Source organism: Periplaneta americana, chromosome 6 (genome assembly GCF_040183065.1).
Source record: "Periplaneta americana isolate PAMFEO1 chromosome 6, P.americana_PAMFEO1_priV1, whole genome shotgun sequence".
Classification (NCBI taxonomy): domain Eukaryota; kingdom Metazoa; phylum Arthropoda; class Insecta; order Blattodea; family Blattidae; genus Periplaneta; species Periplaneta americana.
In genome coordinates, this window is record NC_091122.1 from 132388940 (window position 1) to 132415457 (window position 26518).

The following is a 26518-nucleotide window of genomic DNA, read 5'->3' on the forward strand; positions in this document are numbered from 1 at the left end:
CTTATCGCGTGAAAAGGTAACAACATCCAGACAGTCAGACAGACAGACAGACAGACAGACAGACAGACAGACAGACAGACAGATAGACAGACATACAGACAGACATACAAACAAAAATTTCAAAAAAGCGATTTTCGGTTTCAGGATGATTAATTATACATGTTAGGACCAATTATTTTTGGAAAAGCGAAAATTGCCAGAAAAATTTCGGCTGCAGATTTATTATTAGTATATTATCAACAAAATAGTTCTTGAAGTAATTTATTTAATTTGTGAAAATTTCTAAACTAAAAACATTTTTAAAAAGTAGGTCTGCCATTGTTTGAACTGCTTTATTGATTGGTTGCGTTTGCTGCTGTATGACATCTGGTGAGAAATAATGACAGAGCAATATTTGAAAGTTTGCATTGAAAATTGTTTTCGCATGCTACTGTTTACAATAGTGAATTTTTAACAAGCTCGCCTGTTACTAAAATATCTAGTTTTAGGAATTACTGTCAAAAAACTATCACACCTAGGAATGAACTGCGTATGTGGAAATATTAAGTATCGTTTAAATTGAATTGTAATTGAATTATTGCTATTTTAATTGTTCGGAAAATACTGTGGCTATGTTACCCTGAGAGCTTATTTGCTGATTAAACTGCCGTTAAATTGTTATCTAATTGTTTAAATTCCAAAATACCAGGCCTAGTACCAGTTCGAAAGTACGAACTTCTTTGTTTAGAATTTCTCAAATTCGTATAGTTACCTTTTCTCTCGTAATATTGTTAATGAGTTTAATAAACTTAATGAATAGGATTTTTAAAATTTTCACAAGTTAAGTTTAAACTCCCAAATGCACACGGCCTTGGTGCAAGACATGAATTGCGTGCCACTGGGGAGATTATCATTAGTGGAAGTTCGTAATACAGGATCCAACGCATTTACTTTTCCATTAACAATTGTGACCCCTCATCCATATCTTCTATTCATTGCTTATCATTCCCGGTTTAACACAATAGTTGAGCTAATCAGAATGTACATCATACCCATCTTTAAAAATACAACATGTGACATATTTATATAGGTTTATTATTGTATAAAGTTGCAAAGATTATTAAACAAAGAATTATATACAAAATGTCATCAAATTAATTCTACTGAAATTATCGTGTTGAATATAAGCAAGCTGCATCACATAACAAGCCTACACTACGTAGATTTGTACCACTTGTGTATCATGGATCGTACGAAGATATTTGTAGCTGTTGCACTTCTAACCACAATGGTTTGCATAACCGGGATATCTGGAGGTGGTAAGGTATGCGAGACTTAATTTTTTCGGTATTAAAATATAAATAAGAAATCTTACGAAATTCAGACGCACTTTAAAATTACGCATTTAAAGTGGCCATTAAAAATACGTTTAAATGCGACAGGCTCATGTCAGTAGATTTACCGGCATGTAAAAGAACTCCCGCGGGACAAAATTCAGGTACACCGGGAGGTGCGAGCGTCGTTACTTCCCATTTTTAACCGTAGTTTCATTGTAAGGAGCACAAACATGGACATTACGACGAAGTGAATAAAAGCGACTAGAAACATTTGAAATGTGGACGTGGAGAAGGATGGAGCGTGTGAAATAGACAGAATAAGAAATGAAGCTATTAGTGTTGTGGGATTTAAATCGATTAATCGATCAATTTCTGTTGTAAGAATAATCGATCAAAAATATTTAATCGCATAATCGAGTCGATTAAAATTAATCGGTTGTAGTTTATATTAATTATTATTTTGTTAATACAAACTCATACTAAAAATTCCGACAATATTTCTCTCTCGGAAATTGCTTACTTAAAAGCACAATAGAGGCTACTGTTATTTTCCAACTGTAAACCAGGTATCTTAGGGAAAATATTTGCACAAACACTTCAGAAAGAGATGGAGATATGAGGACAGTGACCTAGTCTACCTCTATTGAAAGTTGAAACACAATGCGAAACCCTTATTAAGTTTCAATGTTTTCCAAGAAAATTTCCCCCTTGTTGTCAGCTCATCTTCCTAGCATATTAAATACATACTTTTCTTGGATTCGTCCCCCTCGTCCCTTATAAAATAGCCATGTCTACACTGTGTGCAAGTGAGAGTGTAACTGTCTTCTTTTCTTTCTAAAATCTGGTAATTCGATTACAATAGAGGCCAGTCTTCTGTTTCGACTGTTGTACTTTTGCAGGAGTTGCAGTTTCTGTACTGAGTTTTTGTATGAAGGTTGTGTGTTTAGTTTGATAAAGGAACAAAAAAAAAAAAAAAACAGTTTTCTCCGGTCTGTGAAAAGTGTAAACCCCATTATATGTATGATATGACAATTTGAGAGGTAAACTCAGTGAAACGTTTGGATTTAAACTGAACAATCGTGGAGAAGTGCTTGACAGAAAAAAGGTTTTTCGTGTTTAGTGATGGAGGAAACATTGTTACTAAACGTAGAGCGGCACTTAATTCGGAGCATGTGAATGCACTCGTATGTTTAAAATCATGGATAAAGCGGTATTAACTAGGTGAGTCTTCATATTTTTTGTTATTTATGTTTGTCTAAAAAGTGCCCGGATAAATTGACACAATCAATTATAAGCCTCATAATAAATATGTTAGTAAGTAATCAAAATAGTTGTTTTGTTCTATAATGATACAATATATACAGATATACAATATTTAATACTTATGCTTATCACCGAACACAAGTTAAATTTAATAATAATTGTGTATTACAATATATTAAAACATTTTTTCAACTTGATCAAAACTCGATTAATCTATTGATTAATCGATTAAATTCAAATAGTTAATCGATTAAATATTTTGATCGATCAACAGAACTAGAAATTATGCTAGAAAAATTGAGTGAAGAAAGAATTATGCTGAAACTGATCAGGGGGAAAAAAAAAAGGAATCGATTGGGTCACTAGCTGAGAAAAAAAACTGCCTACTGAAGGATGCACTGGAAGAAGCTGAGAACGGGAGAAGAGTTCGGGGCGAAGAAGAATCTCAGATGATAGACAACATTAAAATATGTGGGTCTTATGCGGAGACAAAGGGGGGGGGGAATAGAAAAGTTTGAAGAATGCTAGGTTTACAGAGAAAGACCTACCATTTGGCAGAAAAACACACACACACAAACACAGGGTAAAAGTGAAATAGCCTTGCAGATTTCTAGAGTGAATAACTCATATTGTATGCAACAAAAAAAGTATAATATCATATTGGAGGAAAGTTCATAGATTTTTTTTTTTAAATGTTCAAAGAAAAAGTACTGCGGGTAATCACTTATGGCTTAGATCTAATTTGGGAACACCTCAAGGTAGCAGACCTATTGTAAAAGCAACAGAAAGTACAGAGGCAAGATATCTCAAGAGAACGCTAGAAATCTCAAAATGGACACATTCCCGCCTAGCTTACGAGTTAGCGAGGGAGACCTTGTTTGTTGAGGACATCCGAATAACTATGCAATCACCATCTACACCCCAAGAACAAGAACTGCTATGAACAAGAAGAGACGAGATCTGGGAGGAGTTTTATGCAACGGATGCCATGGTTAATAGAAACTGAACAGAATCCAATCAGGAATTAAGAAGCGCGATCACTCGACGAACAGCACATGGCTACCACCACAAATTCTGCATAAAGAAATATTTCCATAGTCCAAGTGAAAGATGTGTGTGAACTATGTGGGGAACGATGTGAAAAATACCGTTATGATACTCGTAAGTGCTTAAAAAGCAAAAAGAGTGAATGCAGCAAAGAAAAGTGTAAAATTATTTATACTATCTTCATGCACATTCGTGCGCTTTATTTCCTATAGGGTAAACATTGGTAATTTCGTGGCAGTGGTTATTTCGTGATACTTTTTCTTTGCTCTTTTGTGAACTAACCAATAGTGTTACGAGATCCAAATTTCCGCCAAGGGATTGCATATGTTGTCCAGTTTCCAGAAACATACAGCTAAGCTTTGTGTGACTATTGTAGTTGCTTCAGTGAGGTTTTATATTTGGAGAGAGCAAGTTTGCGTCGACTTCTCAGGCATACACATTTTGTGGATGTTTGTAATTACATTACAGTCTTATTACTAAAGGTAAGCATATGATATTTGGTACAAAGATTTATTGTATCTTCATGAAATTTTAGGAAATGCTTTTGGAATTTTAGATACATCTGTAGTCGCCATATAGGCTTAGCTTTACTGATAGAAATCTTAGCTGTTTGAGGCGAAATTTTGTTGAGCATTAAGTGTTACAATTTTTAAAATAGTATAAAATTGTGTTACAATAGGAATTTTAGAAATCTGAAGACAAGATGTGATAACAAAAAAGAAAGCGGAGACGCAATGGGTTCAGTGTAGCTTCTGTTTGATTTGTTATCATGCTAAGTGTCAATGATAAGTGTTAGATGACTTACTTGCAAGAATTGTGACAGAATATGGAACATGGCTGCACCATTTTTGACCGGAGACAGAGGCAGACAATGGAGTGGCATCATGCAAATTCACGAAAGAAATAGAAATTCAAAAGTACACCTTCGGCAGGAAACGTTATGGCTACTGTGTTTTTCGATTCAGAAGGACTCTTCTTGTGGACATCATGCCACACGGAACCACCATTAATTCTGACGCGTATGTTGCAACTCTCAAGAAACTTCAAGCTCGACTGAATCGTGTTCGACTACATCGGCAGAAGCAGGATGTTCTGCTATTGCACGACAACGCACAGCCATATGTCAGTCACAAGACCACAGACCAGATCAGAAAATTCGGATAGACAACACTGAAACATCCGCCTTACAGTCCTGAACTGGCACCGTGCGATTACCATCTCTTTGGTAAACTGAAAGATCCCTTCGCGGAACGAGGTTAGAACATGACTCCCTTGTGCACGCTGCTAAAGAGTGGCTCAGACGTGTTGGTCCAGACTTTTACCGTGCTGGTCTACAGACCCTCGTTCCTAAGTTACGTAAGGCAGTTGAAAGGGACAGGGATTATGTGGAAAAGTGACATTTTGTTCCTTAAGGATGCATCTACATTCTGTGAAAATAGCAAAGCTGTAGGATAAAAATATAATTTTTAAACAAATTTATGCATTACTTTTGGAGTTACCCTAGTAATATAGGCTATAGTAAAGTCGGTAATAAAAGTGTTCACCCTTTCAGGGCAAAGAAGATCTCTTTTCAATTTCAGTTTTTACTTTGATTTCATTCTTATTATGTGTTGATATGTATTTCTGTGTTTTCTTGCTATGAATATTAGACGGAATTACTATGTTTGAAGTCTTGTAACAATAAATGAGAATTTCATTTTACTTTAATGAATTTTTCCATAATTCTTCTATCTCTCACGAAATTATCAATGCAATATCACGAAATTACCAAGGTTATCACGAAATAACCAACCTTTCAGCTTAAGTTGTAAAAGTGGTTTTTGGCACATATTCAAGAACGTATCCAATCTTTTATGTCTCCAGATTTGTACAGCAAGTTACCGTCTTTTAGATGAAAAAATCGGAATAAGGATATATTTACATATTTGCATTTTAAATTAGTTTTCATGAAATTGTCACAAAATTACCAATGTTTACCCTATATCGAGCACATGTTAAATACTTTCTCCCTTCAGTGCATTTCAGTTATGTTAGCCCACATAACCTGTACTGATGATACATAAAAAAACCCCATTCATTTCGGACACGGCTGGTTTCCGGACTTATGTTTATTCGAACTTTTTGACATGCTTCTTGTCCTGTATTCACCCCTGTAGTTTGTACCTATTATTATGAAACATCCTGTATAAGATGTTCCTAAATATGCCACTGGTGTTGTCTGGAAAATTAGGAAAAATATTTAATACTTTTGAGTTATTGAAACAAAATAAAATAATGTTAAATAATTGTAAATTTTACTGTTCTCTTTCAGCGTACTTATCAACTATTAGCATCGAGGCTAGATGAGATGAGGACCGATGAAACTTATATTAAATTGACTAAAATGAAAGTTGCCAGAGTCAATAAGACACTATCCTTGTTTAAAGGTAAAATTGAGCTTGTGCAAGACTTCCCAAAAGACGCAATTGTAAGTACATTTGGAAAAGTTTAAGTATTTCTCTTAATCATTAGGCATATGACGAATGCATGTTTCCATTATTAGTATTATTATTATTATTATTATTATTATTATTATTATTACTATTATTAGTATTATTATTATTCATTACCATTCAACTTTTATATTATTGGATAATAATAATAATAATAATAATAATAATAATAATAATAATAATAATGATAATAATAATTACGGCTAGGTATTTTATGATGTAACATATATTTTTTGGTAAGAATGATGTTACTTAAATATATATAAATGCTTGTTAAGCAAAAAATAATTGATTTAAAGTACTGTGCTTTGTTAAGTCATATTTATGCCTGTTTGACCATTTCTATGTGCTAGAGCATATTTTAGTAATTTAATGGTTATATTCAGCATATTTTCACTATTTCAAGAAATAAGGAACTTTTCTCATACAATTTTTTTTACATCGTGCAGAAAGTATTCCCTCCCACCCTCATAGATATTCAAAACTAACCCAATTTAAAATAAAACATTCACAGTTTTATTCCTCACAGCATATTCTACTGAACATTTTTACCGGAGCCAACAGGAAGATAAAAGAGACGATGTGTTTTACACTACCCGATTAAAATAAAACCAGACAGACACAAAAAATAAAGCAAAAGGTTAGATAATTGGGATTGCATATTTTGGGTAGGCTATTTATTGTACAGCATAATGGAGAAGTCTGCAAGAACTACTTAGATAGTTCAATTTATTATATTACTATTACTTTACAATACATTGAACAACACTATTTTTACAACGTCCATAAACATCACTGTTTAACATACACTGCTTATACACACACGTATCACTTTAAGTTCACTTATTAGCAAGTTTCAGTCCGCCATCTCGGGCTCTCGGCTCCTCGACTCTCCCGTACAGCAATATCTCGAACGGATAAATAGAGAAATCTGGGTAATGTACCCAACACGTAGTTCTAATGTTCACCACCTACGACGTTGGGCGCTGATCACCTTATTTCAGACCCCCAAAGCCAGATGGTGCTGACCGCAGTTTCGCATCCTATTATATATTTATCCATGATTATATGTCGCACTTTGTCTCCTGGAAAATGATAAAATGTACCTTCTTCCCCTATTTCGTTTAAATTCACAATATGGACTTTGCCCTTACGTACCAGTGAACAAATATTTGTGTAGACCTATTGTTTCGCGACAAGCAGGTAGCTGCTGGAGCCTGTCTTTACAATCTGGGTACCGGACTGGAGACAAGGGTCTCATTGAGTTATTGAACCTTGTTGAAGTCGGAAGTGGGCATAGTAAAGTTCAAGAAAAATCCCAAAAGCGAAGCAAAGTATTCAAGTAAAATTAAAATATGTCTCGATATGGTGAGAAAGTGTTTTTTTATCTGTTCATTTGTTGTTGAACATAACAGGCAAAGCCCAATTACAATGTTCAAGACTAACAAATTAATTTATAAAAATAAGCAAGGAAAAAGAGACATACACGTATCACTTTCGAGTGATGGGAATTTACTGTATTGTAAACTGTGCGACATAAGAGTAACCGCGAAGAAAACATTTAACGTTGAGCGGCATGTGAGAACAGAGGAACACGAACGTGGTGTACAACGAATCGAAAATGGAAAAACACTACAGCACACGCTCCTAGGGGAATCCCGCCACCATTCTGTGAAGAACTTTGTACAGCCTTCCTTTGTGCCGACATTCTCCTAAGTAGCCAACTTTAATTACATTATTGTTTATCAATATTACGAAAAAAAAACTGTCACAAAGGCCATGACCGACTAGAAACATCGATACCGAAGAGATAAATCCATTCGGCTTGATGAAACAAAAGAAAATGCGAGAGAGATTTTAGTTCGAGATAAAATGGACACACACATAGTGTTAGTAATTGGAGATCGCTTGTAAGATCTGTCTTAATCTTCTATGTAGAATCTTCGTCCAAACAAATTGGCGGTCCAGGGAAAAATCATTGAAATAGATGAGAGTAACAGTGGTGCTATCTCTCAGTAATGTTCAGAACGAAGGAGGTAGAGAGAAAAAGAAACAAATTTATCCTTCTAACCAGGGGCGGCTCGTCCATAAGAGCTGCGGAGCTGCAGCACTCCCTGCTTTGACAGGAAATTAAAAATAATACTTACTTACTTACAAATGGCTTTTAAGGAACCCGAAGGTTCATTGCCGCCCTCACATAAGCCCGCCAGCGGTCCCTATCCTGTGCAAGATTAATCCAGTCTCTATCATCATACCCCACCTCCCTCAGATCCATTTTAATATTATCCTCCCATCTACGTCTCGGCCTCCCTAAAGGTCTTTTTCCCTCCGGTCTCCCAACTAACACTCTATATGCATTTCTGGATTCGCCCATACGTGCTACATGCCCTGCCCATCTCAAACGTCTGGATTTAATGTTCCTAATTATGTCAGGTGAAGAATACAATGCGTGCAGTTCTGTGTTGTGTAACTTTCTCCATTCTCCTGTAACTTCATCCCGCTTAGCCCCAAATATTTTCCTTAGCACCTTATTCTCAAACACCCTGAACCTATGTTCCTCTCTCAGAGTGAGAGTCCAAGTTTCACAACCATACAGAAGAACCGGTAATATAACTGTTTTATAAATTCTAACTTTCAGATTTTTCGACAGCAGACTGGATGATAAGAGCTTCTCAACCGAATAATAACACGCATTTCCCATATTTATTCTGCGTTTAATTTCCTCCCGAATGTCATTTATATTTGTTACTGTTGCTCCAAGATATTTGAATTTTTCCACCTCTTCGAAGGATAAATCTCCAATTTTTATATTTCCATTTCGTACAATATTCTGGTCACGAGACATAATCATATACTTTGTCTTTTCGGGATTTACTTCCAAACCGATCGCTCTACTTGCTTCAAGTAAAATTTCCGTGTTTTCCCTAATCGTTTGTGTATTTTCTCCTAACATATTCACGTCATCCGCATAGACAAGAAGCTGATGTAACCCGTTCAATTCCAAACCCTGCCTGTTATCCTGAACTTTCCTAATGGCATATTCTAGAGCGAAGTTAAAAAGTAAAGGTGATAGTGCATCTCCTTGCTTAAGCCCGCAGTGAATTGGAAAAGCATCAGATAGAAACTGACCTATACGGACTCTGCTGTACGTTTCACTGAGACACATTTTAATTAATCGAACTAGTTTCTTGGGAATACCAATAAGAATATCATATAATACTTCCCTCTTAACCGAGTCATAAGCCTTTTTGAAATCTATGAATAACTGATGTACTGTACCCTTATACTCCCATTTTTTCTCCATTATCTGTCGAATACAAAAAATCTGATCAATAGTCGATCTATTACGCCGAAAACCGCACTGATGATCCCCAATAATTTCGTCTACGTACGGAGTTAATCTTCTCAAAAGAATATTGGACAAAATTTTGTACGACGTCAACAAAAGTGATATTCCTCGAAAGTTACCACAGTTGGTTTTGTCCCCCTTTTTAAAAATAGGTACAATTATGGACTCCTTCCATTGTTCTGGTACAATTTCCTTTTCCCAAATAGCAAGTACAAGTTTATAAATTTCGCTATATAATGCACTCCCACCCTCTTGTATTAATTCTGCTGGAATTTGATCGATACCTGGAGACTTGTACTTTTTCAGATTTTCTATCGCAATTTCGACTTCTGTAAGCGTGGGTTCGGGTATAAATGGCTCAGCAGTTTGTATTTCAATTTCGTCCCGATCATTTCTATTTGGCCTATGTACATTTAGTAGTTGCGCAAAATAGTTTTTCCATCTGTTTAGGATTGATGGAGAGTCTGCAAGCAAGTCACCATTCTCATCCTTGATCACGTTTACCCTTGGCTGATATCCGTTCTTAAATTCCTTTATACCCTTATATAAATCTCGAATGTTTTTATTCTTACTATTTGTTTCTACCTCATTCAGTTTTTCCTTCAAGTAACCTCTCTTTTTATTCCTAAGTGTACGACTTGCTTCCCGTCTTTCATTGAAATAATTATCTCTCTTCTCCTCAACTGGATCCTGTAAGAATTTCAATTTTGCCTGTTTCCTTCTTTCTACTACCATGCAACAATCTTCATCAAACCACGGTTTCTTTTTCTTAGTTTCATAATAACCTATGCTCTGCTCAGCTGCAATTTTGATACTATACTATTTTAATTTGTAGAAGAATTGTTACAGCTTTTATTGGTAAATTGCTTTATATTTTATCTGGCCGGGAATATGTACTATTATCTTATGCATAATCTTTTTGCGCGTCGACTGTATTGGAATTGACACTGCATTCAAAGTCGTCCTGGTATCTGCAGGGTGAGACAGCTCATAGAGAGTGTGGTGTCTTGCATGGTCAGGGGGTAGAGAGGTGAAGGGAAGCAGGGGAAGCAGAGGGAAACTGCCGCTGTTTAAAACCCGTATCTCGCTGCAGTGGCTTGCAGAGCCAGGCCACAAGGGATCTTTCCTCTCCTCCCACACCGCTATTGTAATGCTGCGTCAAATGGATTCTCTATTCCCCTGAAACTTAATGACAACATTTTTATTTTCTTTCCACATACTTATTGTTGTATAATCTTATGGAGTTAATATAACGAAATTAATATTCTCTTTTGCCTTATTGTTACGTATATATCCAGCCTCCAGCAGAACCTAATATTTGCCTTAACTCAAAATGATTCCACAAGTAGAATCCTTTTGATATAGCACGTAAAATACGAAAGAGACTTCTTTTCCAGTTTTAGAAAATTGTTGACCATCAGTATATCTGAGTGTTGCTTTGATGTGACGTCTTAATACCGTAACTTAACCAGTGCAAATTTGCGAGCATGAGTGTGTGTGAATTACAGAATATTAATTTTATTATTCTCAACTTTCCCTTGCGGAGAATATTGATGTAATGAAGCGAAATTAAAGGGTCGTCCGTTACCCGACTTAAATCTACTTAAGCTTCATCCAGCCGAAATAGTGCATATATGTAAGGAAGTATAACAATGAAATTTACGCTAAGCATTTGTGGTTACGTGGATGTGAACAAAAAAATCTGTATTTCGATTTCCTTGCCTCCTCCTCGGTGGTGATGCTGCATGGACTAGGAGTGGTGTGACAGATTTAGGGCATTTGCCCCTAAAAAGCAAAATGCACGAATCTTCGCAGTCTCACCAGAAAAATGTTGTTTCATTGGCTATGTTACGTAACTGATACTGCTGTGCAATTAAGTGAAACGAACAGAACAAACATTTTCAAACATAATCAAGAAGTGAGAAAAAATCGTGAAATTATTAAAAGAAAATACTGATCGTATTAAATTTTGTGGCCAATATGAACATCCCCTTAGGGGACATGCTGAAAAAAACGATTCGAAGAACCCTGATGTGTTTCGTGGGTTGCTACAGTTCGTGAGTAATCTAAACGAGGCTCTCAAAAATAATTTAGAACATGCCACTGTTTTAAGGTTATTCTAAGGCAATTCAGAATGCACTGGTAGATTGTAAGTTGAGTGTCTGCCGATCTGAAATTCAGACTGAAATCGATGGTATTAGTTTTTCTTAGGGATTAGCAAATGGTCCCACAGACATCTCCCAACTAAGTCAAGAAGTTTTGATTTTTCGATATGTAGTGCATTTATTTTTGTCCTATACTTATTAGTAATGGTATCAAGAAGTGAAATTTGTATGTACCGAAATCTACTGCAGCTCTCCCAATCCACCAGTTCACGAGCTGCCACTGCTTCTAACACCATCACAGACCAAAGCCAGGTTCTTATGTTGGCAACATTGTGTATTTAGTTAAATTTGGTCGTAACTGTAACGGCACGGTTCAAATCTACCGTGCTAATTCTCCAGTTCAGCGATTTTTATTTCACACTTTATTCAAGTACAATCCAACAGTGGCTCACTTATCACCAGTGATATACGTATCACGTAGTTTGGACTGAAATTGAACTCAGAGAAATCACAGGCAATTATAATGGGACATCAACGAATTTTAAGTAAATTAAATACAGGTGACATATCTCCTGTTAAAATGAGTGAAACTATTATCCCTTACAGTGACAGAGTAAAAAATCTAGGAACTTATATGGACAAAAACTTAGGTTGGAATACTCAAATCACACAAACATGTAAAATAATTTTTATGAAAATTCACACACTAAAAAGAATCCGAAATTTCCTTTCGTTGCTTCTCAAGAAGAATTTAGTACAGTCGCTCTTGATGCCTCATTTTGATTACTGTGACACTCTCTACACTGACCTTAACATGAGACTGACAGACAGACTACAGCGTGCTCATAATGCATGCGTTCGATTTATTTGCAACGTCCGTAGATCTGACCGTATCACACCTTCACTAAATATGCTGTCCTGGGTCCGTCTCAAGGAGCGAAGAACTATTCACTCCCTCACTTTACGCTTCAGTATTCTTAAAACCTCTAACCCTAACTACCTAGCTTCTTGTTTTCAACATTTGTCCTCATATCACGAAATAGATACTCGCTCACAACACCATATCACACTCTCCATTCCGAAACACAGAACATCATTCTACTCTTCATCTTTCGCCGTCTCTGTAGCTCATCTCTGGAACTCTCTACCACAACATGTCAGAGACTGTAGGACATTTTCTAGTTTCAAAAACAAATTAAAATTGCACCTTTTGAATTAGATTCCTTTCAGTTATAAGACCTTTTCTCTGCCATAGTTTTGTAAAAATATAGGCTATATATTTCTTTTTCCTTCCTTTCACCTTTTTGTTCCCTTTATCAGCCGATAGTCATAGTCTTTTTATCGTGAATTTTATTTAATTTTCGTATTTCTTTTCTTTTTTATTATTATTTTATTACATTTAATTTTGATACATTCTTCCTTACGTTTTTCCATATTAACCATTTCTACTAAATGAGTTTCTTTCACTATATTGCAATGTATTTTACTTTCTTTTTTTCTGTTATGGTATTATTTTCATGTTTAGTGTCGATTTTATTATGCTATTATTATTATTATTATTATTATTATTATTATTGTAATATGTTAGTATTCTGTTCTTTAACTTTTTGTTAAATTTTAACTGCTTGTATACTTTGTGACCTGGTAGAGTGTAAGAGAAGGCCCTAAGGCCTTAACTCTGCCAGTATAAAAAAGAGAATTATTATTATTATTATTATTATTATTACTACTATTATTATTATTAGCATAGGTTGAGAAATAACCTCGTAGTTGATACATCATCGTTACATAACCCAGTAAGAATAAGTTTTTTTTTTTCATAATATCTTCACCTGCAGAAAGTTGAGATTACACCGAGAGAGAAAACAGACTCATCACTTATTTTCCAGGACGTACAAATTACCGAAAACACGAAATACGTTGGCTGGCTTTACCAGGCTGGCAGGCGATATTTCTCTTGCATTTGTTTCTTCACATCTATCATTTGGGTCTTTGCAACTGTTGGATTTCTCTATTACAGTGTGCTGTAGTAGGCTACCAGAACGTGGGCGGAGGAAAGTACGCCAAAGGTCCCGTGAACATACAACCCACTAACTGTTGTGAATTCTTTGCGACTGACACTATAGTGTGGCCCCCTTTACGAGATTCCGTAGGTTTTCCTACGAAATGTCCTATAAAGAAGGTGAGTATATTTTACTTACGGAAGATTTATGTTTAGGGTAAGAACAAAAATAATTTTCACGTAATGAAATGTGTTTGACTGCTAACTTTCATTTTCAGATTACAACTTCAAATGTGTAATTTCAAAAATAGTTATTTAACTTACTTACAAACGGCTTTTAAGGTTTAAGGTTCATTGCCGCCCTCACATAAGCCCACCATCGGTCCCTATCCTTTGCAAGATTAATCCAGCCTCAACCATCATATTCCACCTTCCTCAAATCCATTTTAATATTATCCTCCCATCTACGCCTCGGCCTCCCCAAAGGTCTTTTTCCCTCCGGCCTCCCAACTAAGACTCTATATGCATTTCAGGAGTCGCTCATACGTGCCCTGCCCATCTCAAATATCTGGATTTAATGTTCCTAATTATGTCAGGTGAAGAATACAATGCGTGCAGTTCTGCGTTGTGTAACTTTCTCCATTCTCCCGTAATTTCATCCCTCTTAGCCCAAATATTTTCCTAAGAACCTTATTCTCAAACACCCTTAATCTCTGTTGCTCTCTCAAAGTGAGACTCCAAGTCTCACAACCATACAGAACAACCGGTAATATAACTGTTTTATAAATTCTGACTTTCGGATTTTTTGACAGCAGACTGCATGACAAAAGCTTTTCAACCGAATAATAACAAGCATTTCCCATATTTATTCTGCGTTTAATTTCCTCTCGAGTGTCATTTATATTTGTTACTGTTGCTCAAAGATATTTGAATTTTTCCACCTCTTAGAAGGACAAATCTCCAGTTTTTATATTTCCATTTTGTACAATAATCTGGTCACGAGACATAATCATATACTTTGTCTTTTCGGGATTCACTTCCAAACCTATCTCTTTTCTTGCTTCGAGTACGAGTAAAATTGCCGTGTTTTCCCTAATAGTTTGTGGATTTTCTCCTAACATAGTCTCATCATCCGCATAGACAAGAAACTGATGTAACTCGTTCAATTCCAAACCCTGTCTGTTATCCTGAACTTCGTAATAGTATATTCGAGAGCAAAGTTAAAAAGTAAAGGTGATAGTACATCTCCTTGCTTTAGCTCTCAGTGAATTGGAAAAACATCTGACAGAAGCTGGCCTATTCCGACTCTGCTGTAAGTTTCACTGAGACACATTTTAATTGATCGAACTAGTTTCTTGGGAATACCAAATTCAATAAGAATGTTATATAAAGCTTTTCTCTTAACCGAGTCATATGCCCTTTTTGAAATCTATGAATAACTGATGTACCCTTATACTCCCGTTTTTCTCCAATATCTGTCAAATACAAAAAATCGTATTAATAATCAATCCATTACGCCTAAAAAAGGTTATTTAACACGATTAAAATATATCATATACTTCTACTAAAAGACCCTGTGACAATGACAGTGTAGCTCTTCCATGAATATAGGAACAATGGAAATTAACTGACAGGCACTATGAATTTTTAATTACTTTATTTGCTGTTATGTTTTCTATTCTCTACTTTAATTCTGAGAAAAGAAGTTAAAGGTTTACGTAGAAAAGCCACTTTCTGAAATGTTTATTTCTTAATGTACACCTTACAGCGAATATTGATGTAAGTTAAATGTGTGAAATGTCAAAAAGAAAACCTTACATCAGTTAAAATTCGTGTTTCATTTGATAGAAAAATGACTGAACAACGGATAATTAGATATACCGGCATTGTAGCAATGCTATCCTCCTTTTGACTTCCTGGCTGCAGCTCATTTACTGCTTACAGTACATCCCAAGTATATGAAGCTGTTCAATTGTTCTACTGCCTCATTTAGAATTCGCAAGTTTACCTTCTATATTTTTCTTTCTATAACAATGGTCTTCGTCTTGTCTGCATTTATCTTTCATCCTACACTGCTCAGAGCTAGAGCTGGGGACAGAGTAGAGATGGGAAAAGTTGTTATTTTCTCGTAACAGTTCCAACTGTTCCAGTTCCATGAAAATACTAGGTTCCAAATAACAGTTCCAAAATAACAGTACCACCATATATTATATAGCCTACGCCGAAGTTCGCTCCACAGCACCGGATCGAATCCCTCCTCCAGTATTTTTCCCTTTGTGGCCTAACTCCATGTTGTTACCATAACAGATAAATTCTGTAGGATCAGAAATTAATTTTTACATTATATATATATATATATATATATATATATATATATATATATATATATATATATATAGTCCAGAAGTCATACTGACAGTATTGACACCACGAAACCAGTTACGTTATATTTATGCACGACGCCAGTTCAGGATTAAAAGTTGGTATTGATTTTGTCCCTGAAAATTGTTAAAAGTAACCAGATCTAGTGAGAAAGTCGCTAAATTAATAACACAGCAGCAACGGTTGTCAACGTCTTTGGTTGTCATATTGTAGTTCCATACTCGGCCGACTTGATGCTAGCTTCGCTTCATCTTTGAAAGCGAAGGGAGCATCAAGTCGGCCGTGTTCCATAACATCGAGTATATTATGTAACAGCAAGTATTTTGTATAACAGGTACAGTACTACTAGTATGTAATGTAACAGTGATGGTTTGGAACAGGCCTGACTCATAATGTAGTTCCATAACATCGAGTATTTTTTGTAACAGCGAGTTATTTTTTGTAACAGCAAGTAATTTTTGTAACAGGAGTATTTAATGTAACAGTGGAACAGTGGAAGAGCCACGTACTACTAGTACGTAACGTAACAGTGGTATTTAGGAATATGTACGGACGCTAAATGATCACATACTTCCCTGTATGGCGCGTGATGCAGTACGATGTCATAATGAGTCGAAGATGTGAATTCCTGGAAATGAAATCTTTTCTAATGCTAAATTGAATTCGTAGATCAGGTTTGTTCGAAGCAGGAAATGTAATGTAATTTTAAATTATTTGTAAATTGGTCACGAAATCGAAATGGATCCCAGTGGTAAATAAAACCTAACCTATTCTTCCTCTTCTGCTTAGCTGAAGGTCACAGTAGTGCTCATTTTCTCCAAAAATGCGTAAATAAAAGCTATAATCATTTCGGCCGTGCTAAAATTCATATTAATAATGTACCGTCATGAAGAATAATAATCTCATTGTAATGAAATATGAAAATTTACCGTTGTACTTTTTTTTAAACAAAACTTCAATAATAGTCATGTTTCAACACATTTTAATTTAATTTCAAGAATTAGTAATGAAACTAAAACTGTAAAATATTTGGAAATAAAACATAACCTATATATTTTCATCTCCCTTGATAAAATTCACAATGTAGTTACTATAATACAGGCATTATATTATTTGATAGAATCCTATACTTAATTAACATAAGTTCCAAGATAATGTGTACATTTTTTAAAGACTATGTTCGTATCTTTACTATTTATCTTTTACTTTAGTTTCTAACATTTTTTTCAGTACGACGAAAGGATTCGCAATTCTGCTTTCAAACAGTGGCGCCAACTTATATAGGCTCGTGGAAGCCGAGCCCACCCAATAATTTATCGTGTTGTGACACGTTGTGAGATTTATTTAACTTAAGGCTCGTCAAATATTTGAGCCCACGCACTGTTTTCCAAAAGTTGGCGTCACTGCTTTCAATAGTACCAAACATGTTCCGTTCTGTGGAACAGGCGTTGTCATAATGTAGTTCCAAAGTGAAACGAGTATTTGTAACCGCAAGTATTTCGTACTAGCTCAGAGCAACACTGTTATTTTGGAACATAGTGTTCCAAGGTGCTGTTACTTTTTGGAACAGTTCCAAACAAGGAACGGTTCCAAAATAACTGTTACGTTATTTTTTCCCCACCTCTAGGACAGAGAGAGTAGATCCGTTGAGTTACGCGGTTCTATCGGTTTATATGCTTGGCAGCGGAGCACCGAAGTTACTTGGTTAACCGTAGCCGTTACCGGTCAGTTCAAACGTTCAAACAGAGTTCTTATGTTTTACTTAATTGTAGCAGTCAACACGTAGATACTGTTGTATTTAAAAATTATCTGCTGCAGAACAAATTATTTCCTTATCTCCAAGGCGGGCTGAAATGCCTCTAGTATTGAAGAGGAGTTCATCCTATTATATGACCTGTAAAGTGGGCCTAATGAACACTGAATCTGAACATATTACTGCACATAGAGTGTTGGTTAATATTAAAATATGTTAGAAAAAGAATTGCATTATGTTTTTCTTCTATATGTGTTTATTGGATTTGTGTTACCTCATCAGTCATAATTTTATTTGTATTTATTTCTACGAATTATGTTACCTAATTATTTTAATTTATCAATAATATTACTCGTCACCAAAGAGAACATGGTTGTATTGAAGGGTTAATGTTATAAAATAAATAAGCATTTTGTTCTTCAGTTTAAGATTCCACGTTTTATTGATTACTAGCCGTACCCGTGCGCTCCGCTGCACCCGTTAGAAATAAATATAAAGTAATTACATAATTAAAATAGGACATTTGATCCAGGGTGCATTCGTGTTTGATAGAAGGATAAATTGTTTAATATGGTACTTAATTTAAATTGTATTTAAAATATTAAAATGCTATCATTTTGATCCAGAGACCACTCATTTGGTGCAATGACAATTCCTTTAACATGTTTCTTAATTATTACCAATTATTTTTGGAAAAGCGAAAATTAACAAAAAAAATTTGGCTACAGACTTATTATTATGTTTATATTATATTATATTATGTAAAAAGTGTGTTGATAACGGATGTACTCGAATTAGAAAGTTTTTAATTTGTTGTGGGAGCTCTTGAATCTCAGGAGGAACAGCTTATACAACAGCGCAACATAATCTGCTTGGCTCATTACCCAATTTTTTTGCATTGCATTTATTGCATATATATTTTATGTATTTTAACACGATTCAATTGAGCATAGTTAAAATTTGAATTATACAATAATGGATTGCTAAGCTAACGTACTATTACTGCATACGAAATCAATATACTCTCGTTGTTCGTTAATTCTCTGAGATAAAAATGAATATATTCATAAACATTATCTTAAGAAATACAGGAAATGAATATACAGAGTAACCTATCAAGTTTTCTGTGCATAAGAAGCTATTTTAATCTTACCTGTCCTCAATTCACTCACAAGTTACTGTAATAACATTATAGCATTATGTACATCCAAAGAAACTACACTTTCCAATGATGAAATAATAATTAATTATACAAATCGGTTAATTTGTCTTCCGATATTGCTTCATACAAACACAGAAACATTGTCTGTAGGCTATGTTTCATAGCTTTCGATTGTTGTGTCCAAGGCCCCTTATAGACGAAGTCATTTGTTTTTTATTTCAATACACCGCCTTAGATGGCAGTTATTTTAACTTTAAAACTCATTTATCTCATTAAATATCAGTCCTATCAAGATTTTTCAAAGGATAAAACTTATAGGACATCATTGTTAAAGAAACATTTGTTATGTAACATTTTTCACAAAAAACAATAATAAGCGAGATATTTCGATTTATTTAATTCAGACTCCTTATAACCCCTCTTTTAAATAAAGTAATTTGAATGCCATATAGTCTAAAATCTAAGTTACAACGAACTTAATTTATATTCCAATTTTCATCGAAATCGGTTCAGCCATTATCGCGTGAAAAGGTAACAAACATCCAGACAGACAGACAGACATACAAAGAAAAATTTCAAAAAAGCGATTCTCGGTTTCAGGGTGGTTAATTATATATGTTAGGACCAATTATTTCTGGAATCGAAAATTACCAGAAAAATTTCTGCTACAAATTTATTATTAGTATAGACTAGCTTTAAGGCGGTGTAATGAAATGATAACAAATGACTAGGTACGTCTATAAGGGGTCTTGGACAACAACAATCGAAAGCTATGAAACATAGCCTACAGAGAATGTTTCTGTGTTTGTATGAAGCAATATCGGAAGACAAATTAACAGATTTGTATAATTAATTATTATTTCACCATTGGAAAGTGTAGTTTCTCTAGATGAACATAATGCTATAATGTTATTACAGTAACTTCTGAGTGCTTTCTGGACCAAAAAGATCGCATTTTAATTATTTAAATACAATTTAAATTAAGTAACATATTAAACGATTTATCCTCCTATCAAACACGAATGTTCCCTGGATCAAACGTCCTATTTTAATTATGTAATTACTTTATATTATGCAAATCTAGTCTTTCAGGTGAAGCTCCCTGTAAAGCAGATTTGAATAATATCAAGGGAAAAATTGCTCCGGGGCCGGGTATCGATCCCGGAGCAATTTTTCCCTTGAAATTATTCTACTTTATATTTATTTCTAACAGGTGCAACGGAGCGCACGGGTACGGCTAGTATTAAATAATTTTGTGTGTTATTTTTATTATTCGGTTGAGAAGCTTTTATCATCTAGTCTGCTGTCAAAAAATCTGAAAGTTAGAATTTATAAAACAGTTATATTACCGATTGTTCTGTATGGTTGTGAAACTTGGACTCTCACTCTGAGAGAGGAACATAGCTTAAGGGTGTTTGAGAATAAGGTGCTTAGGAAAATATTTGGGGCTAAGAGAGATGAAGTTACAGGAGAATGGAGAAAGTTACACAACGCAGAACTGCAGGCATTGTATTCTTCACCTAACATAATTAGGAACATTAAATCCAGACGTTTGCGACGGGCAGGGCATGTAGCACGTATGGGCGAATCCAGGAATGCATATAGAGTGTTGAGGGAAAAAGACCTTTGGGGAGGCCGAGACATAGATGGGAGGATAATATTAAAATGGATTTGAGAGAGGTGGGATATGATGATAGGGACTGGATTAATCTTGCACAGGATAGGGACCGATGGCGGGCTTATGTGAGGGCGGCAATGAACCTTCGGGTTCCTTAAAAGTCATTTGTAAGTAAGTAAGTAAGTTATTTTAAGTGTTTTAGGCAGCGCTTCATGGAGCCCGTTTCTTTCTATCTTCTTTTTTACTTAGCTGCAGCTTTTAACCACAGTCTACTATATACAGTCGCGAAGCTCAATATGTAGTAAAAATGCAAACAGGGGTAGTTGCCCACCACTAGGATCGCTACTATCGCCTTATCATCGCAGATCTCTCTCCTAGCAGACTACAAAATATGTTACACTTTCGTTGTCGTGTACTTTTGGAAAAATTAACACCTTCCTTCCATTATCGAAATATTAAATGCATAAAGTAAATTTATTATTTTAATGAAGTATATTAAATTCCACCATAAACGCGAAGATACCTGCAAGAAATAGGTTAATATAATTTTTGTTTGTGCAAAACGAACTGAAATTTACTATAATAGCTTCACTCATTCAAGACTATAGCGATAATTAACTATGAGTTGAAACCAATAAATATTAATTTGCATTTCTCTTTACAACAATAATAATGGAAATATGAATTAATGGAGTAACTTACGTGTACCGGTACTTGTAGTGTAGGTTTACGTAGTTAACAAAATGGGATGAGGTTAAGCAATAATAATCACACCAGAATTGGAAATAAAACGTGATCAATACATTTTATTGTAACAGACTTTTTCTACTTCTCTAGTTAAAGCAACAAATAAAAATAACAACAAAATTAACAGCTATAATTAAAAACATATCCTTTGAAGAAAAAATTAGGCCTAAGCAATAATAATCCCACCAGAATTGAAAATAAAACGTGATCAATAAATTTCATTAAAACAAACTTAATTTTTCTACGTCTTTAGTAAAATAACACATAAAAATAATAACAAAATTAATAGCTACAATTAAAAATTTATCCTCTGAAAAAAAAAGTAGGCCTAACGTTTATTTCTCTGGAAATTTAGCAGCCTAAGTGACACAACTTTGGCCGGTATCTAATGTTCTTTCGGTTAGACTGAAACATTTCATTGTGAAATTTAAGGATATAATGTATTCTAACAGTCACAAAGAACTTCAAATTAACAGTTTTGTTTCTGCACAGCATTCTTGTGGAAACCCAGGAACCTTTCTGAATCTTTCGAAAAAAGGATAACTCTGGCCTCTTTCTCTTACTGTTGCTACAATTTATAGCACTACAAACGTCTCCTCCTTGTTCCATATTATTATTCCAAATATTATATTTTAGCCATTAACATTTTCATTATAAACAATAACGAACATTTCACAAGCATCAATGTGAAATATGCAACGAGCTAGCACTCGCTAGAAATACGACACAGTCCAAAGTCGACCATGGACAGTCTATTGTTTCTAGTTGCTAACCGCTTGGAGCGCTTTATCACGAGATTTGCAAAAATAACACCTCAAGCTTCGCGACTGTATATAGTAGACTGTGGTTTAACGTTTACCTCACATGTTAATTTATTAGCTGTTAGTATTATAAATTGTTTTATCAATTTTATTTCGTCTGTCATACATAACTACACTGGAAGTTAAATAGGTCTTTCATACAAAATAACTCCGCAAATAGTTGTAATCTCGCAAATGAAATTTGCAACCGCCATTTTGCAATGAAGAGAAGCACTTTTTTCTGGTCAATCGGCAAAGGGAAAGCGCTTTACTACAACGCTTTTAAAACACGCTTGGTTTCACTTTCAAATTACGTTCTAAAATCGACTCAATCTATCTAAATTTTAAATCTGTCGCCACAAATTTGTACTCGGTACTGTACTCGGTTCAACCGAGTAATGACAGAGCAACTGTTCCGAACCGAACAGCTCCGTTCCCAGCCCTACTCAGAGCTGCCATTTAGCTCCTGTAATATATCCCTTAGTGTCATGTCCTCTTCTGCTAACAACGCCATATCATGATCCAATCTTATGCACCTTATTCTTCCTCCTCCTACTTTTACCACTCCCATGATTTCAAAACAGTTCTTCACTAAATCCACCAAGTGGATGTTCAACAGGGTAGATGATAAAGAGTATCCTGGTCGCATTCCTCTCCCTATTTCACTTCCTTCAGACATTTCTTCCCCTATCCTGATTTTGACTCGTTGTTTCATATATTCTGTAAGTTACTAAACAGCCTCCTGTCTTTCCAATTCACACTTATTTTCTTCAGGATGTCCATCAGTTTGTTCCAATCCACTCTGTCAAGCGCCTTTTCTATATCTACGAATACTATATAAATTTCTTTATTCTTCTCTAGGTATCTTTCGCCGATTGTCCATAGTAGTCTAATTGCATCCCTTGTACCTTTTCCTTTTCTGAAGTCAAACTGCTCTTCTTGCAACTGTCCATCCATCTTAGAATATTAACTTTGATTCAGTATTAGCAGGAGAATCTTCGCCGAGTGCGATATCAGGCTGATAGTTCTGAACTCCTTACATTTCTTGCTTAAATAAATCAGTTAAAATATATAAAACCAATAAAATCAGTTGTGTTGCAAATTTAATTAACTGAAATGTGTAGTCACGTTAAGATACGTAGTATCATCGTCTGTCCTGGATTACTGTCAAGAAAATCTGGCAACCTTGCTCCATAGCTAAATGAAGTCATTTGAAACCTCTTCTAGTTCAGCATCTGAATTGTCTTACAACAATTTGTCATTTGTACCATCCAGTGCATTAATGCCAAATTTCTTAAATGATTTAACCACTGTCTCAGTTTTCATTGTATCCCGTGAAGATTTGACCCATTTACAAACTGAGTATCAGAGTAGAAGACGCACCCTATTTTTCAGCCCATTTTGAAAGGAAAAATGAGCGTTTTATGCTCCAGCAAACACGGTACCGTAATTAAAATCCTTAAAATTATATGGAATCTCATTAGTTCAATAATTGGCATCAGTATGCTATTTAAAATAATCCACTTTTCTTTTTCTTACTTTCCGAGTTAATGTTGGTTCACAATAAACCGGGAACGGAAACGACAGCGAGAACGAGAACGGAAATATTGTTAAAATAAATGTATTTAAATGTGAGCATTCACTATGAACTTTCACGTTCCCGTTCCCGGGCTCCGGCAAGCTTCTCGTTAATTGTGAATGCTCACATTTAAATACATTTATTTTATCAATATTTCCGTTCTCGTTCTCGTTGCCGTTTCCGTTCCCGGTTTATTGTGAATCAGCCTCTAGACTATAGTAAAGTTGTCTGTTCCGAATTTCACTGATCCACAATTTAATATCATATTGGTGATATTTTCTAGGGAATGTATGAGTTAAAAGGATTCGACATGAACAAGTGCAATTTGCCAGATACTCTTCCACCTCCTAACGAATGGATGATGGAAGTGACAGTTACCATGAAAGATAAGGAGATGTTGCACACCAAAGGTTATGCAGAAATAAAACGATCGGGATTGCCAATGGGACGCTAGCTGAGAACATTCGGCACACGTCACATTCTAGCTGTGAATCGTATTTATGTATCTATATATACATGATTGTAAGTACTGTTGGATTTAAGAGATTAAATTGCATCTTAAAATATTTATTCTGAACTATTGTTTAATATATAATACTACGTCTTTAGTAAACTCCCATTGTTTTTCCTAGTATCCACAAAAAAATTGAAAGTCAATGTTGGAAATAAAATTAAAAGTTGCAGAATATTCATTACTACGGCTCGGAAGTTGATGACCTAATAATCACAGAAAAATGATCTATGAAATGACCTTCAATTTCTGAAAATATGACATTAAAATTAAAAAAAATGAGAAAGATAATAATAATAATAATAATAATAATAATAATAATAACATATTATATATAATATAATATATTATTATTAATATAATAATAATAATAACATATTATATATAATATAATATATTATTACTAATATAATATATTATTATTATTATTATTATTATTATTATTATTATTATTATTACTGAATATCTCCGAAATCACGCCAATGCACACTTAAATATTAGGAGGAACTGAAATTCCCAAACATACCTCTTATTCATCATTGTAGTAAAGAGCCATCGCCATTCGTAGGGTTTCGGATTTGAAGGAAAGCCACTTTTTTCATTTTTACGTCGTCACTTGTGAGACTGACTGCGGACACTGCGGCTGCAATATTTATTCTATTCCGCTAATTGGGGGAACCACGTAACGCACGGTATCAAGAGTCAAGGCAAACATTAGGAAAATTTCCACATAATGCAATCGAATTACGTAAACAATCTGCAGTGGGCTCTCAAATATAGACGATTGTAAGAAAGAAGTCCTTTCAAAGGAAGAAAAGGGCAAAAATACTACAAAAAGTAGAACATTACCTAAAAAATGATCAATAGATAATGAATTACCGAAAATGCAAAAGAAAAGTAGGCTATATTAGTTCGTGTTGGAGTGAAACGAGTTTATATTACATCCTGCATTTACTGTGATGTTTCAGAAAAAAGATATTTCGTCATCTTCCGAGCCCTATTCATTACCTTATTTAAAATTCAACGAAATGAACGTAGATATTTTTCTTGAGGACTTAATACCTAGGTAAAATAGACGATGTCACTGGCCCAGGAAAATGTTCAATATTTCATGCAGTGACGTGTAATATTCGTATCCACGAAGCGAGGCTACCTCATGATTAGATATGGTAGATTTTAGCAAATTAAAATTTAAAATTTGAGGCCGTCGCTCCCGGCACGTCGTCTGCGCTGCGTTAGGAGCCCAGAATCGGCACCTCCCCACACGATGTAATCTGCCTCTTCTCTCTGCTCCGGCCGCCAGCTCCGATTATATCGGGACAGGTGACTCGAGGTGGCAAATTTTGTTGTAATGTTGGGCGCCAGCCCCCTCGAATCAACTGTGGCAGATTAGAGTTCCCAGGTAGCTAAGGGTCGTTCGGGACATGGAGTTTGGGAGAACGTAAGGTAATGAATGAAATGATGTACTCGACACACTTGATGTATTCAATTTTTATTCATTAACTCCAATTAGGATACGATGAAAGAGTAATGGAATGGAGAAAAATTCTCTCCGGCGCCGGGATTTGAACCCGAGTTTTCAGCTCTACGTGCTGATGCTTTATCCACTAAGCCACACCAGATACCCACCCCGGTGTCGGACAGAATCGTCTCAGTTTAAGTTCCAACTCTTGGGTTCCCTCTAGTGACCTCCCTCTGCACTACGTCATAGATGTCTATGAACGTAGGACTGAGATCCACACATGTGCTGAGGTGCACTCGTTATGAGCGACTAGTTGGCCGGGATCCGACGGAATAAGCACCGTCTTAAATCACGAAGTGATTTACGCATCTCATATATATTATTTTAATGTACCGAAGTACATATGATATTTCCATGCAGATAATCTGCGTCATCATACGATGAAAGAGTAATGGAACGGCGCCGGGATTTGAACCCGGGTTTTCAGCTCTACGTGCTGATGCTTTATCCACTAAGCCACACCGGATACCCGGCGCCGGAGAGAATTTTTCTCCTTTCCATTACTCTTTCATCGTATGATGACGTAGAATATCTGCATGGAAATATCATATGTACTTCGGTACATTAAAATATTATATCCAATTAGGATGTTTATTCTCACTTGTAGGATTATGTATAGCTGAACGCGTATCCAAGAGTGTGAAATTCACTGCATTATAGCAAATGAGGAATTATATTGCTGACATTACTCGATGATTTATAGTTTTGATAGCAATCGGCGAGTTATTAAAATTGATAATAATTGAAGAGTGGTCGTGTGATTCATAAGTAATCAGAGGAGGTATCTCGGTGGCTGCTGCTACGATTAATCAACTATATTCGCACAACTTAAGTGACGTTGCTAATTATTCCTGATAATATTCAAGTCCG

At 35.2% G+C, this 26518-nt stretch overlaps 1 protein-coding gene across 1 annotated transcript; it reads left to right on the forward strand.

Moving 5' to 3' along the window:
- Positions 1 to 1144: 1144 nt before the first annotated feature.
- LOC138701741 (uncharacterized) lies at positions 1145 to 24181 on the forward strand. The gene is made up of 4 exons (XM_069828969.1): positions 1145 to 1303; positions 5938 to 6093; positions 13593 to 13754; positions 23899 to 24181. Exons 1-4 carry the CDS (start codon positions 1223 to 1225, stop codon positions 24067 to 24069), a joined length of 570 nt encoding a protein of 189 aa, XP_069685070.1. The 5' UTR covers positions 1145 to 1222; the 3' UTR covers positions 24070 to 24181.
- Positions 24182 to 26518: the final 2337 nt, after the last annotated feature.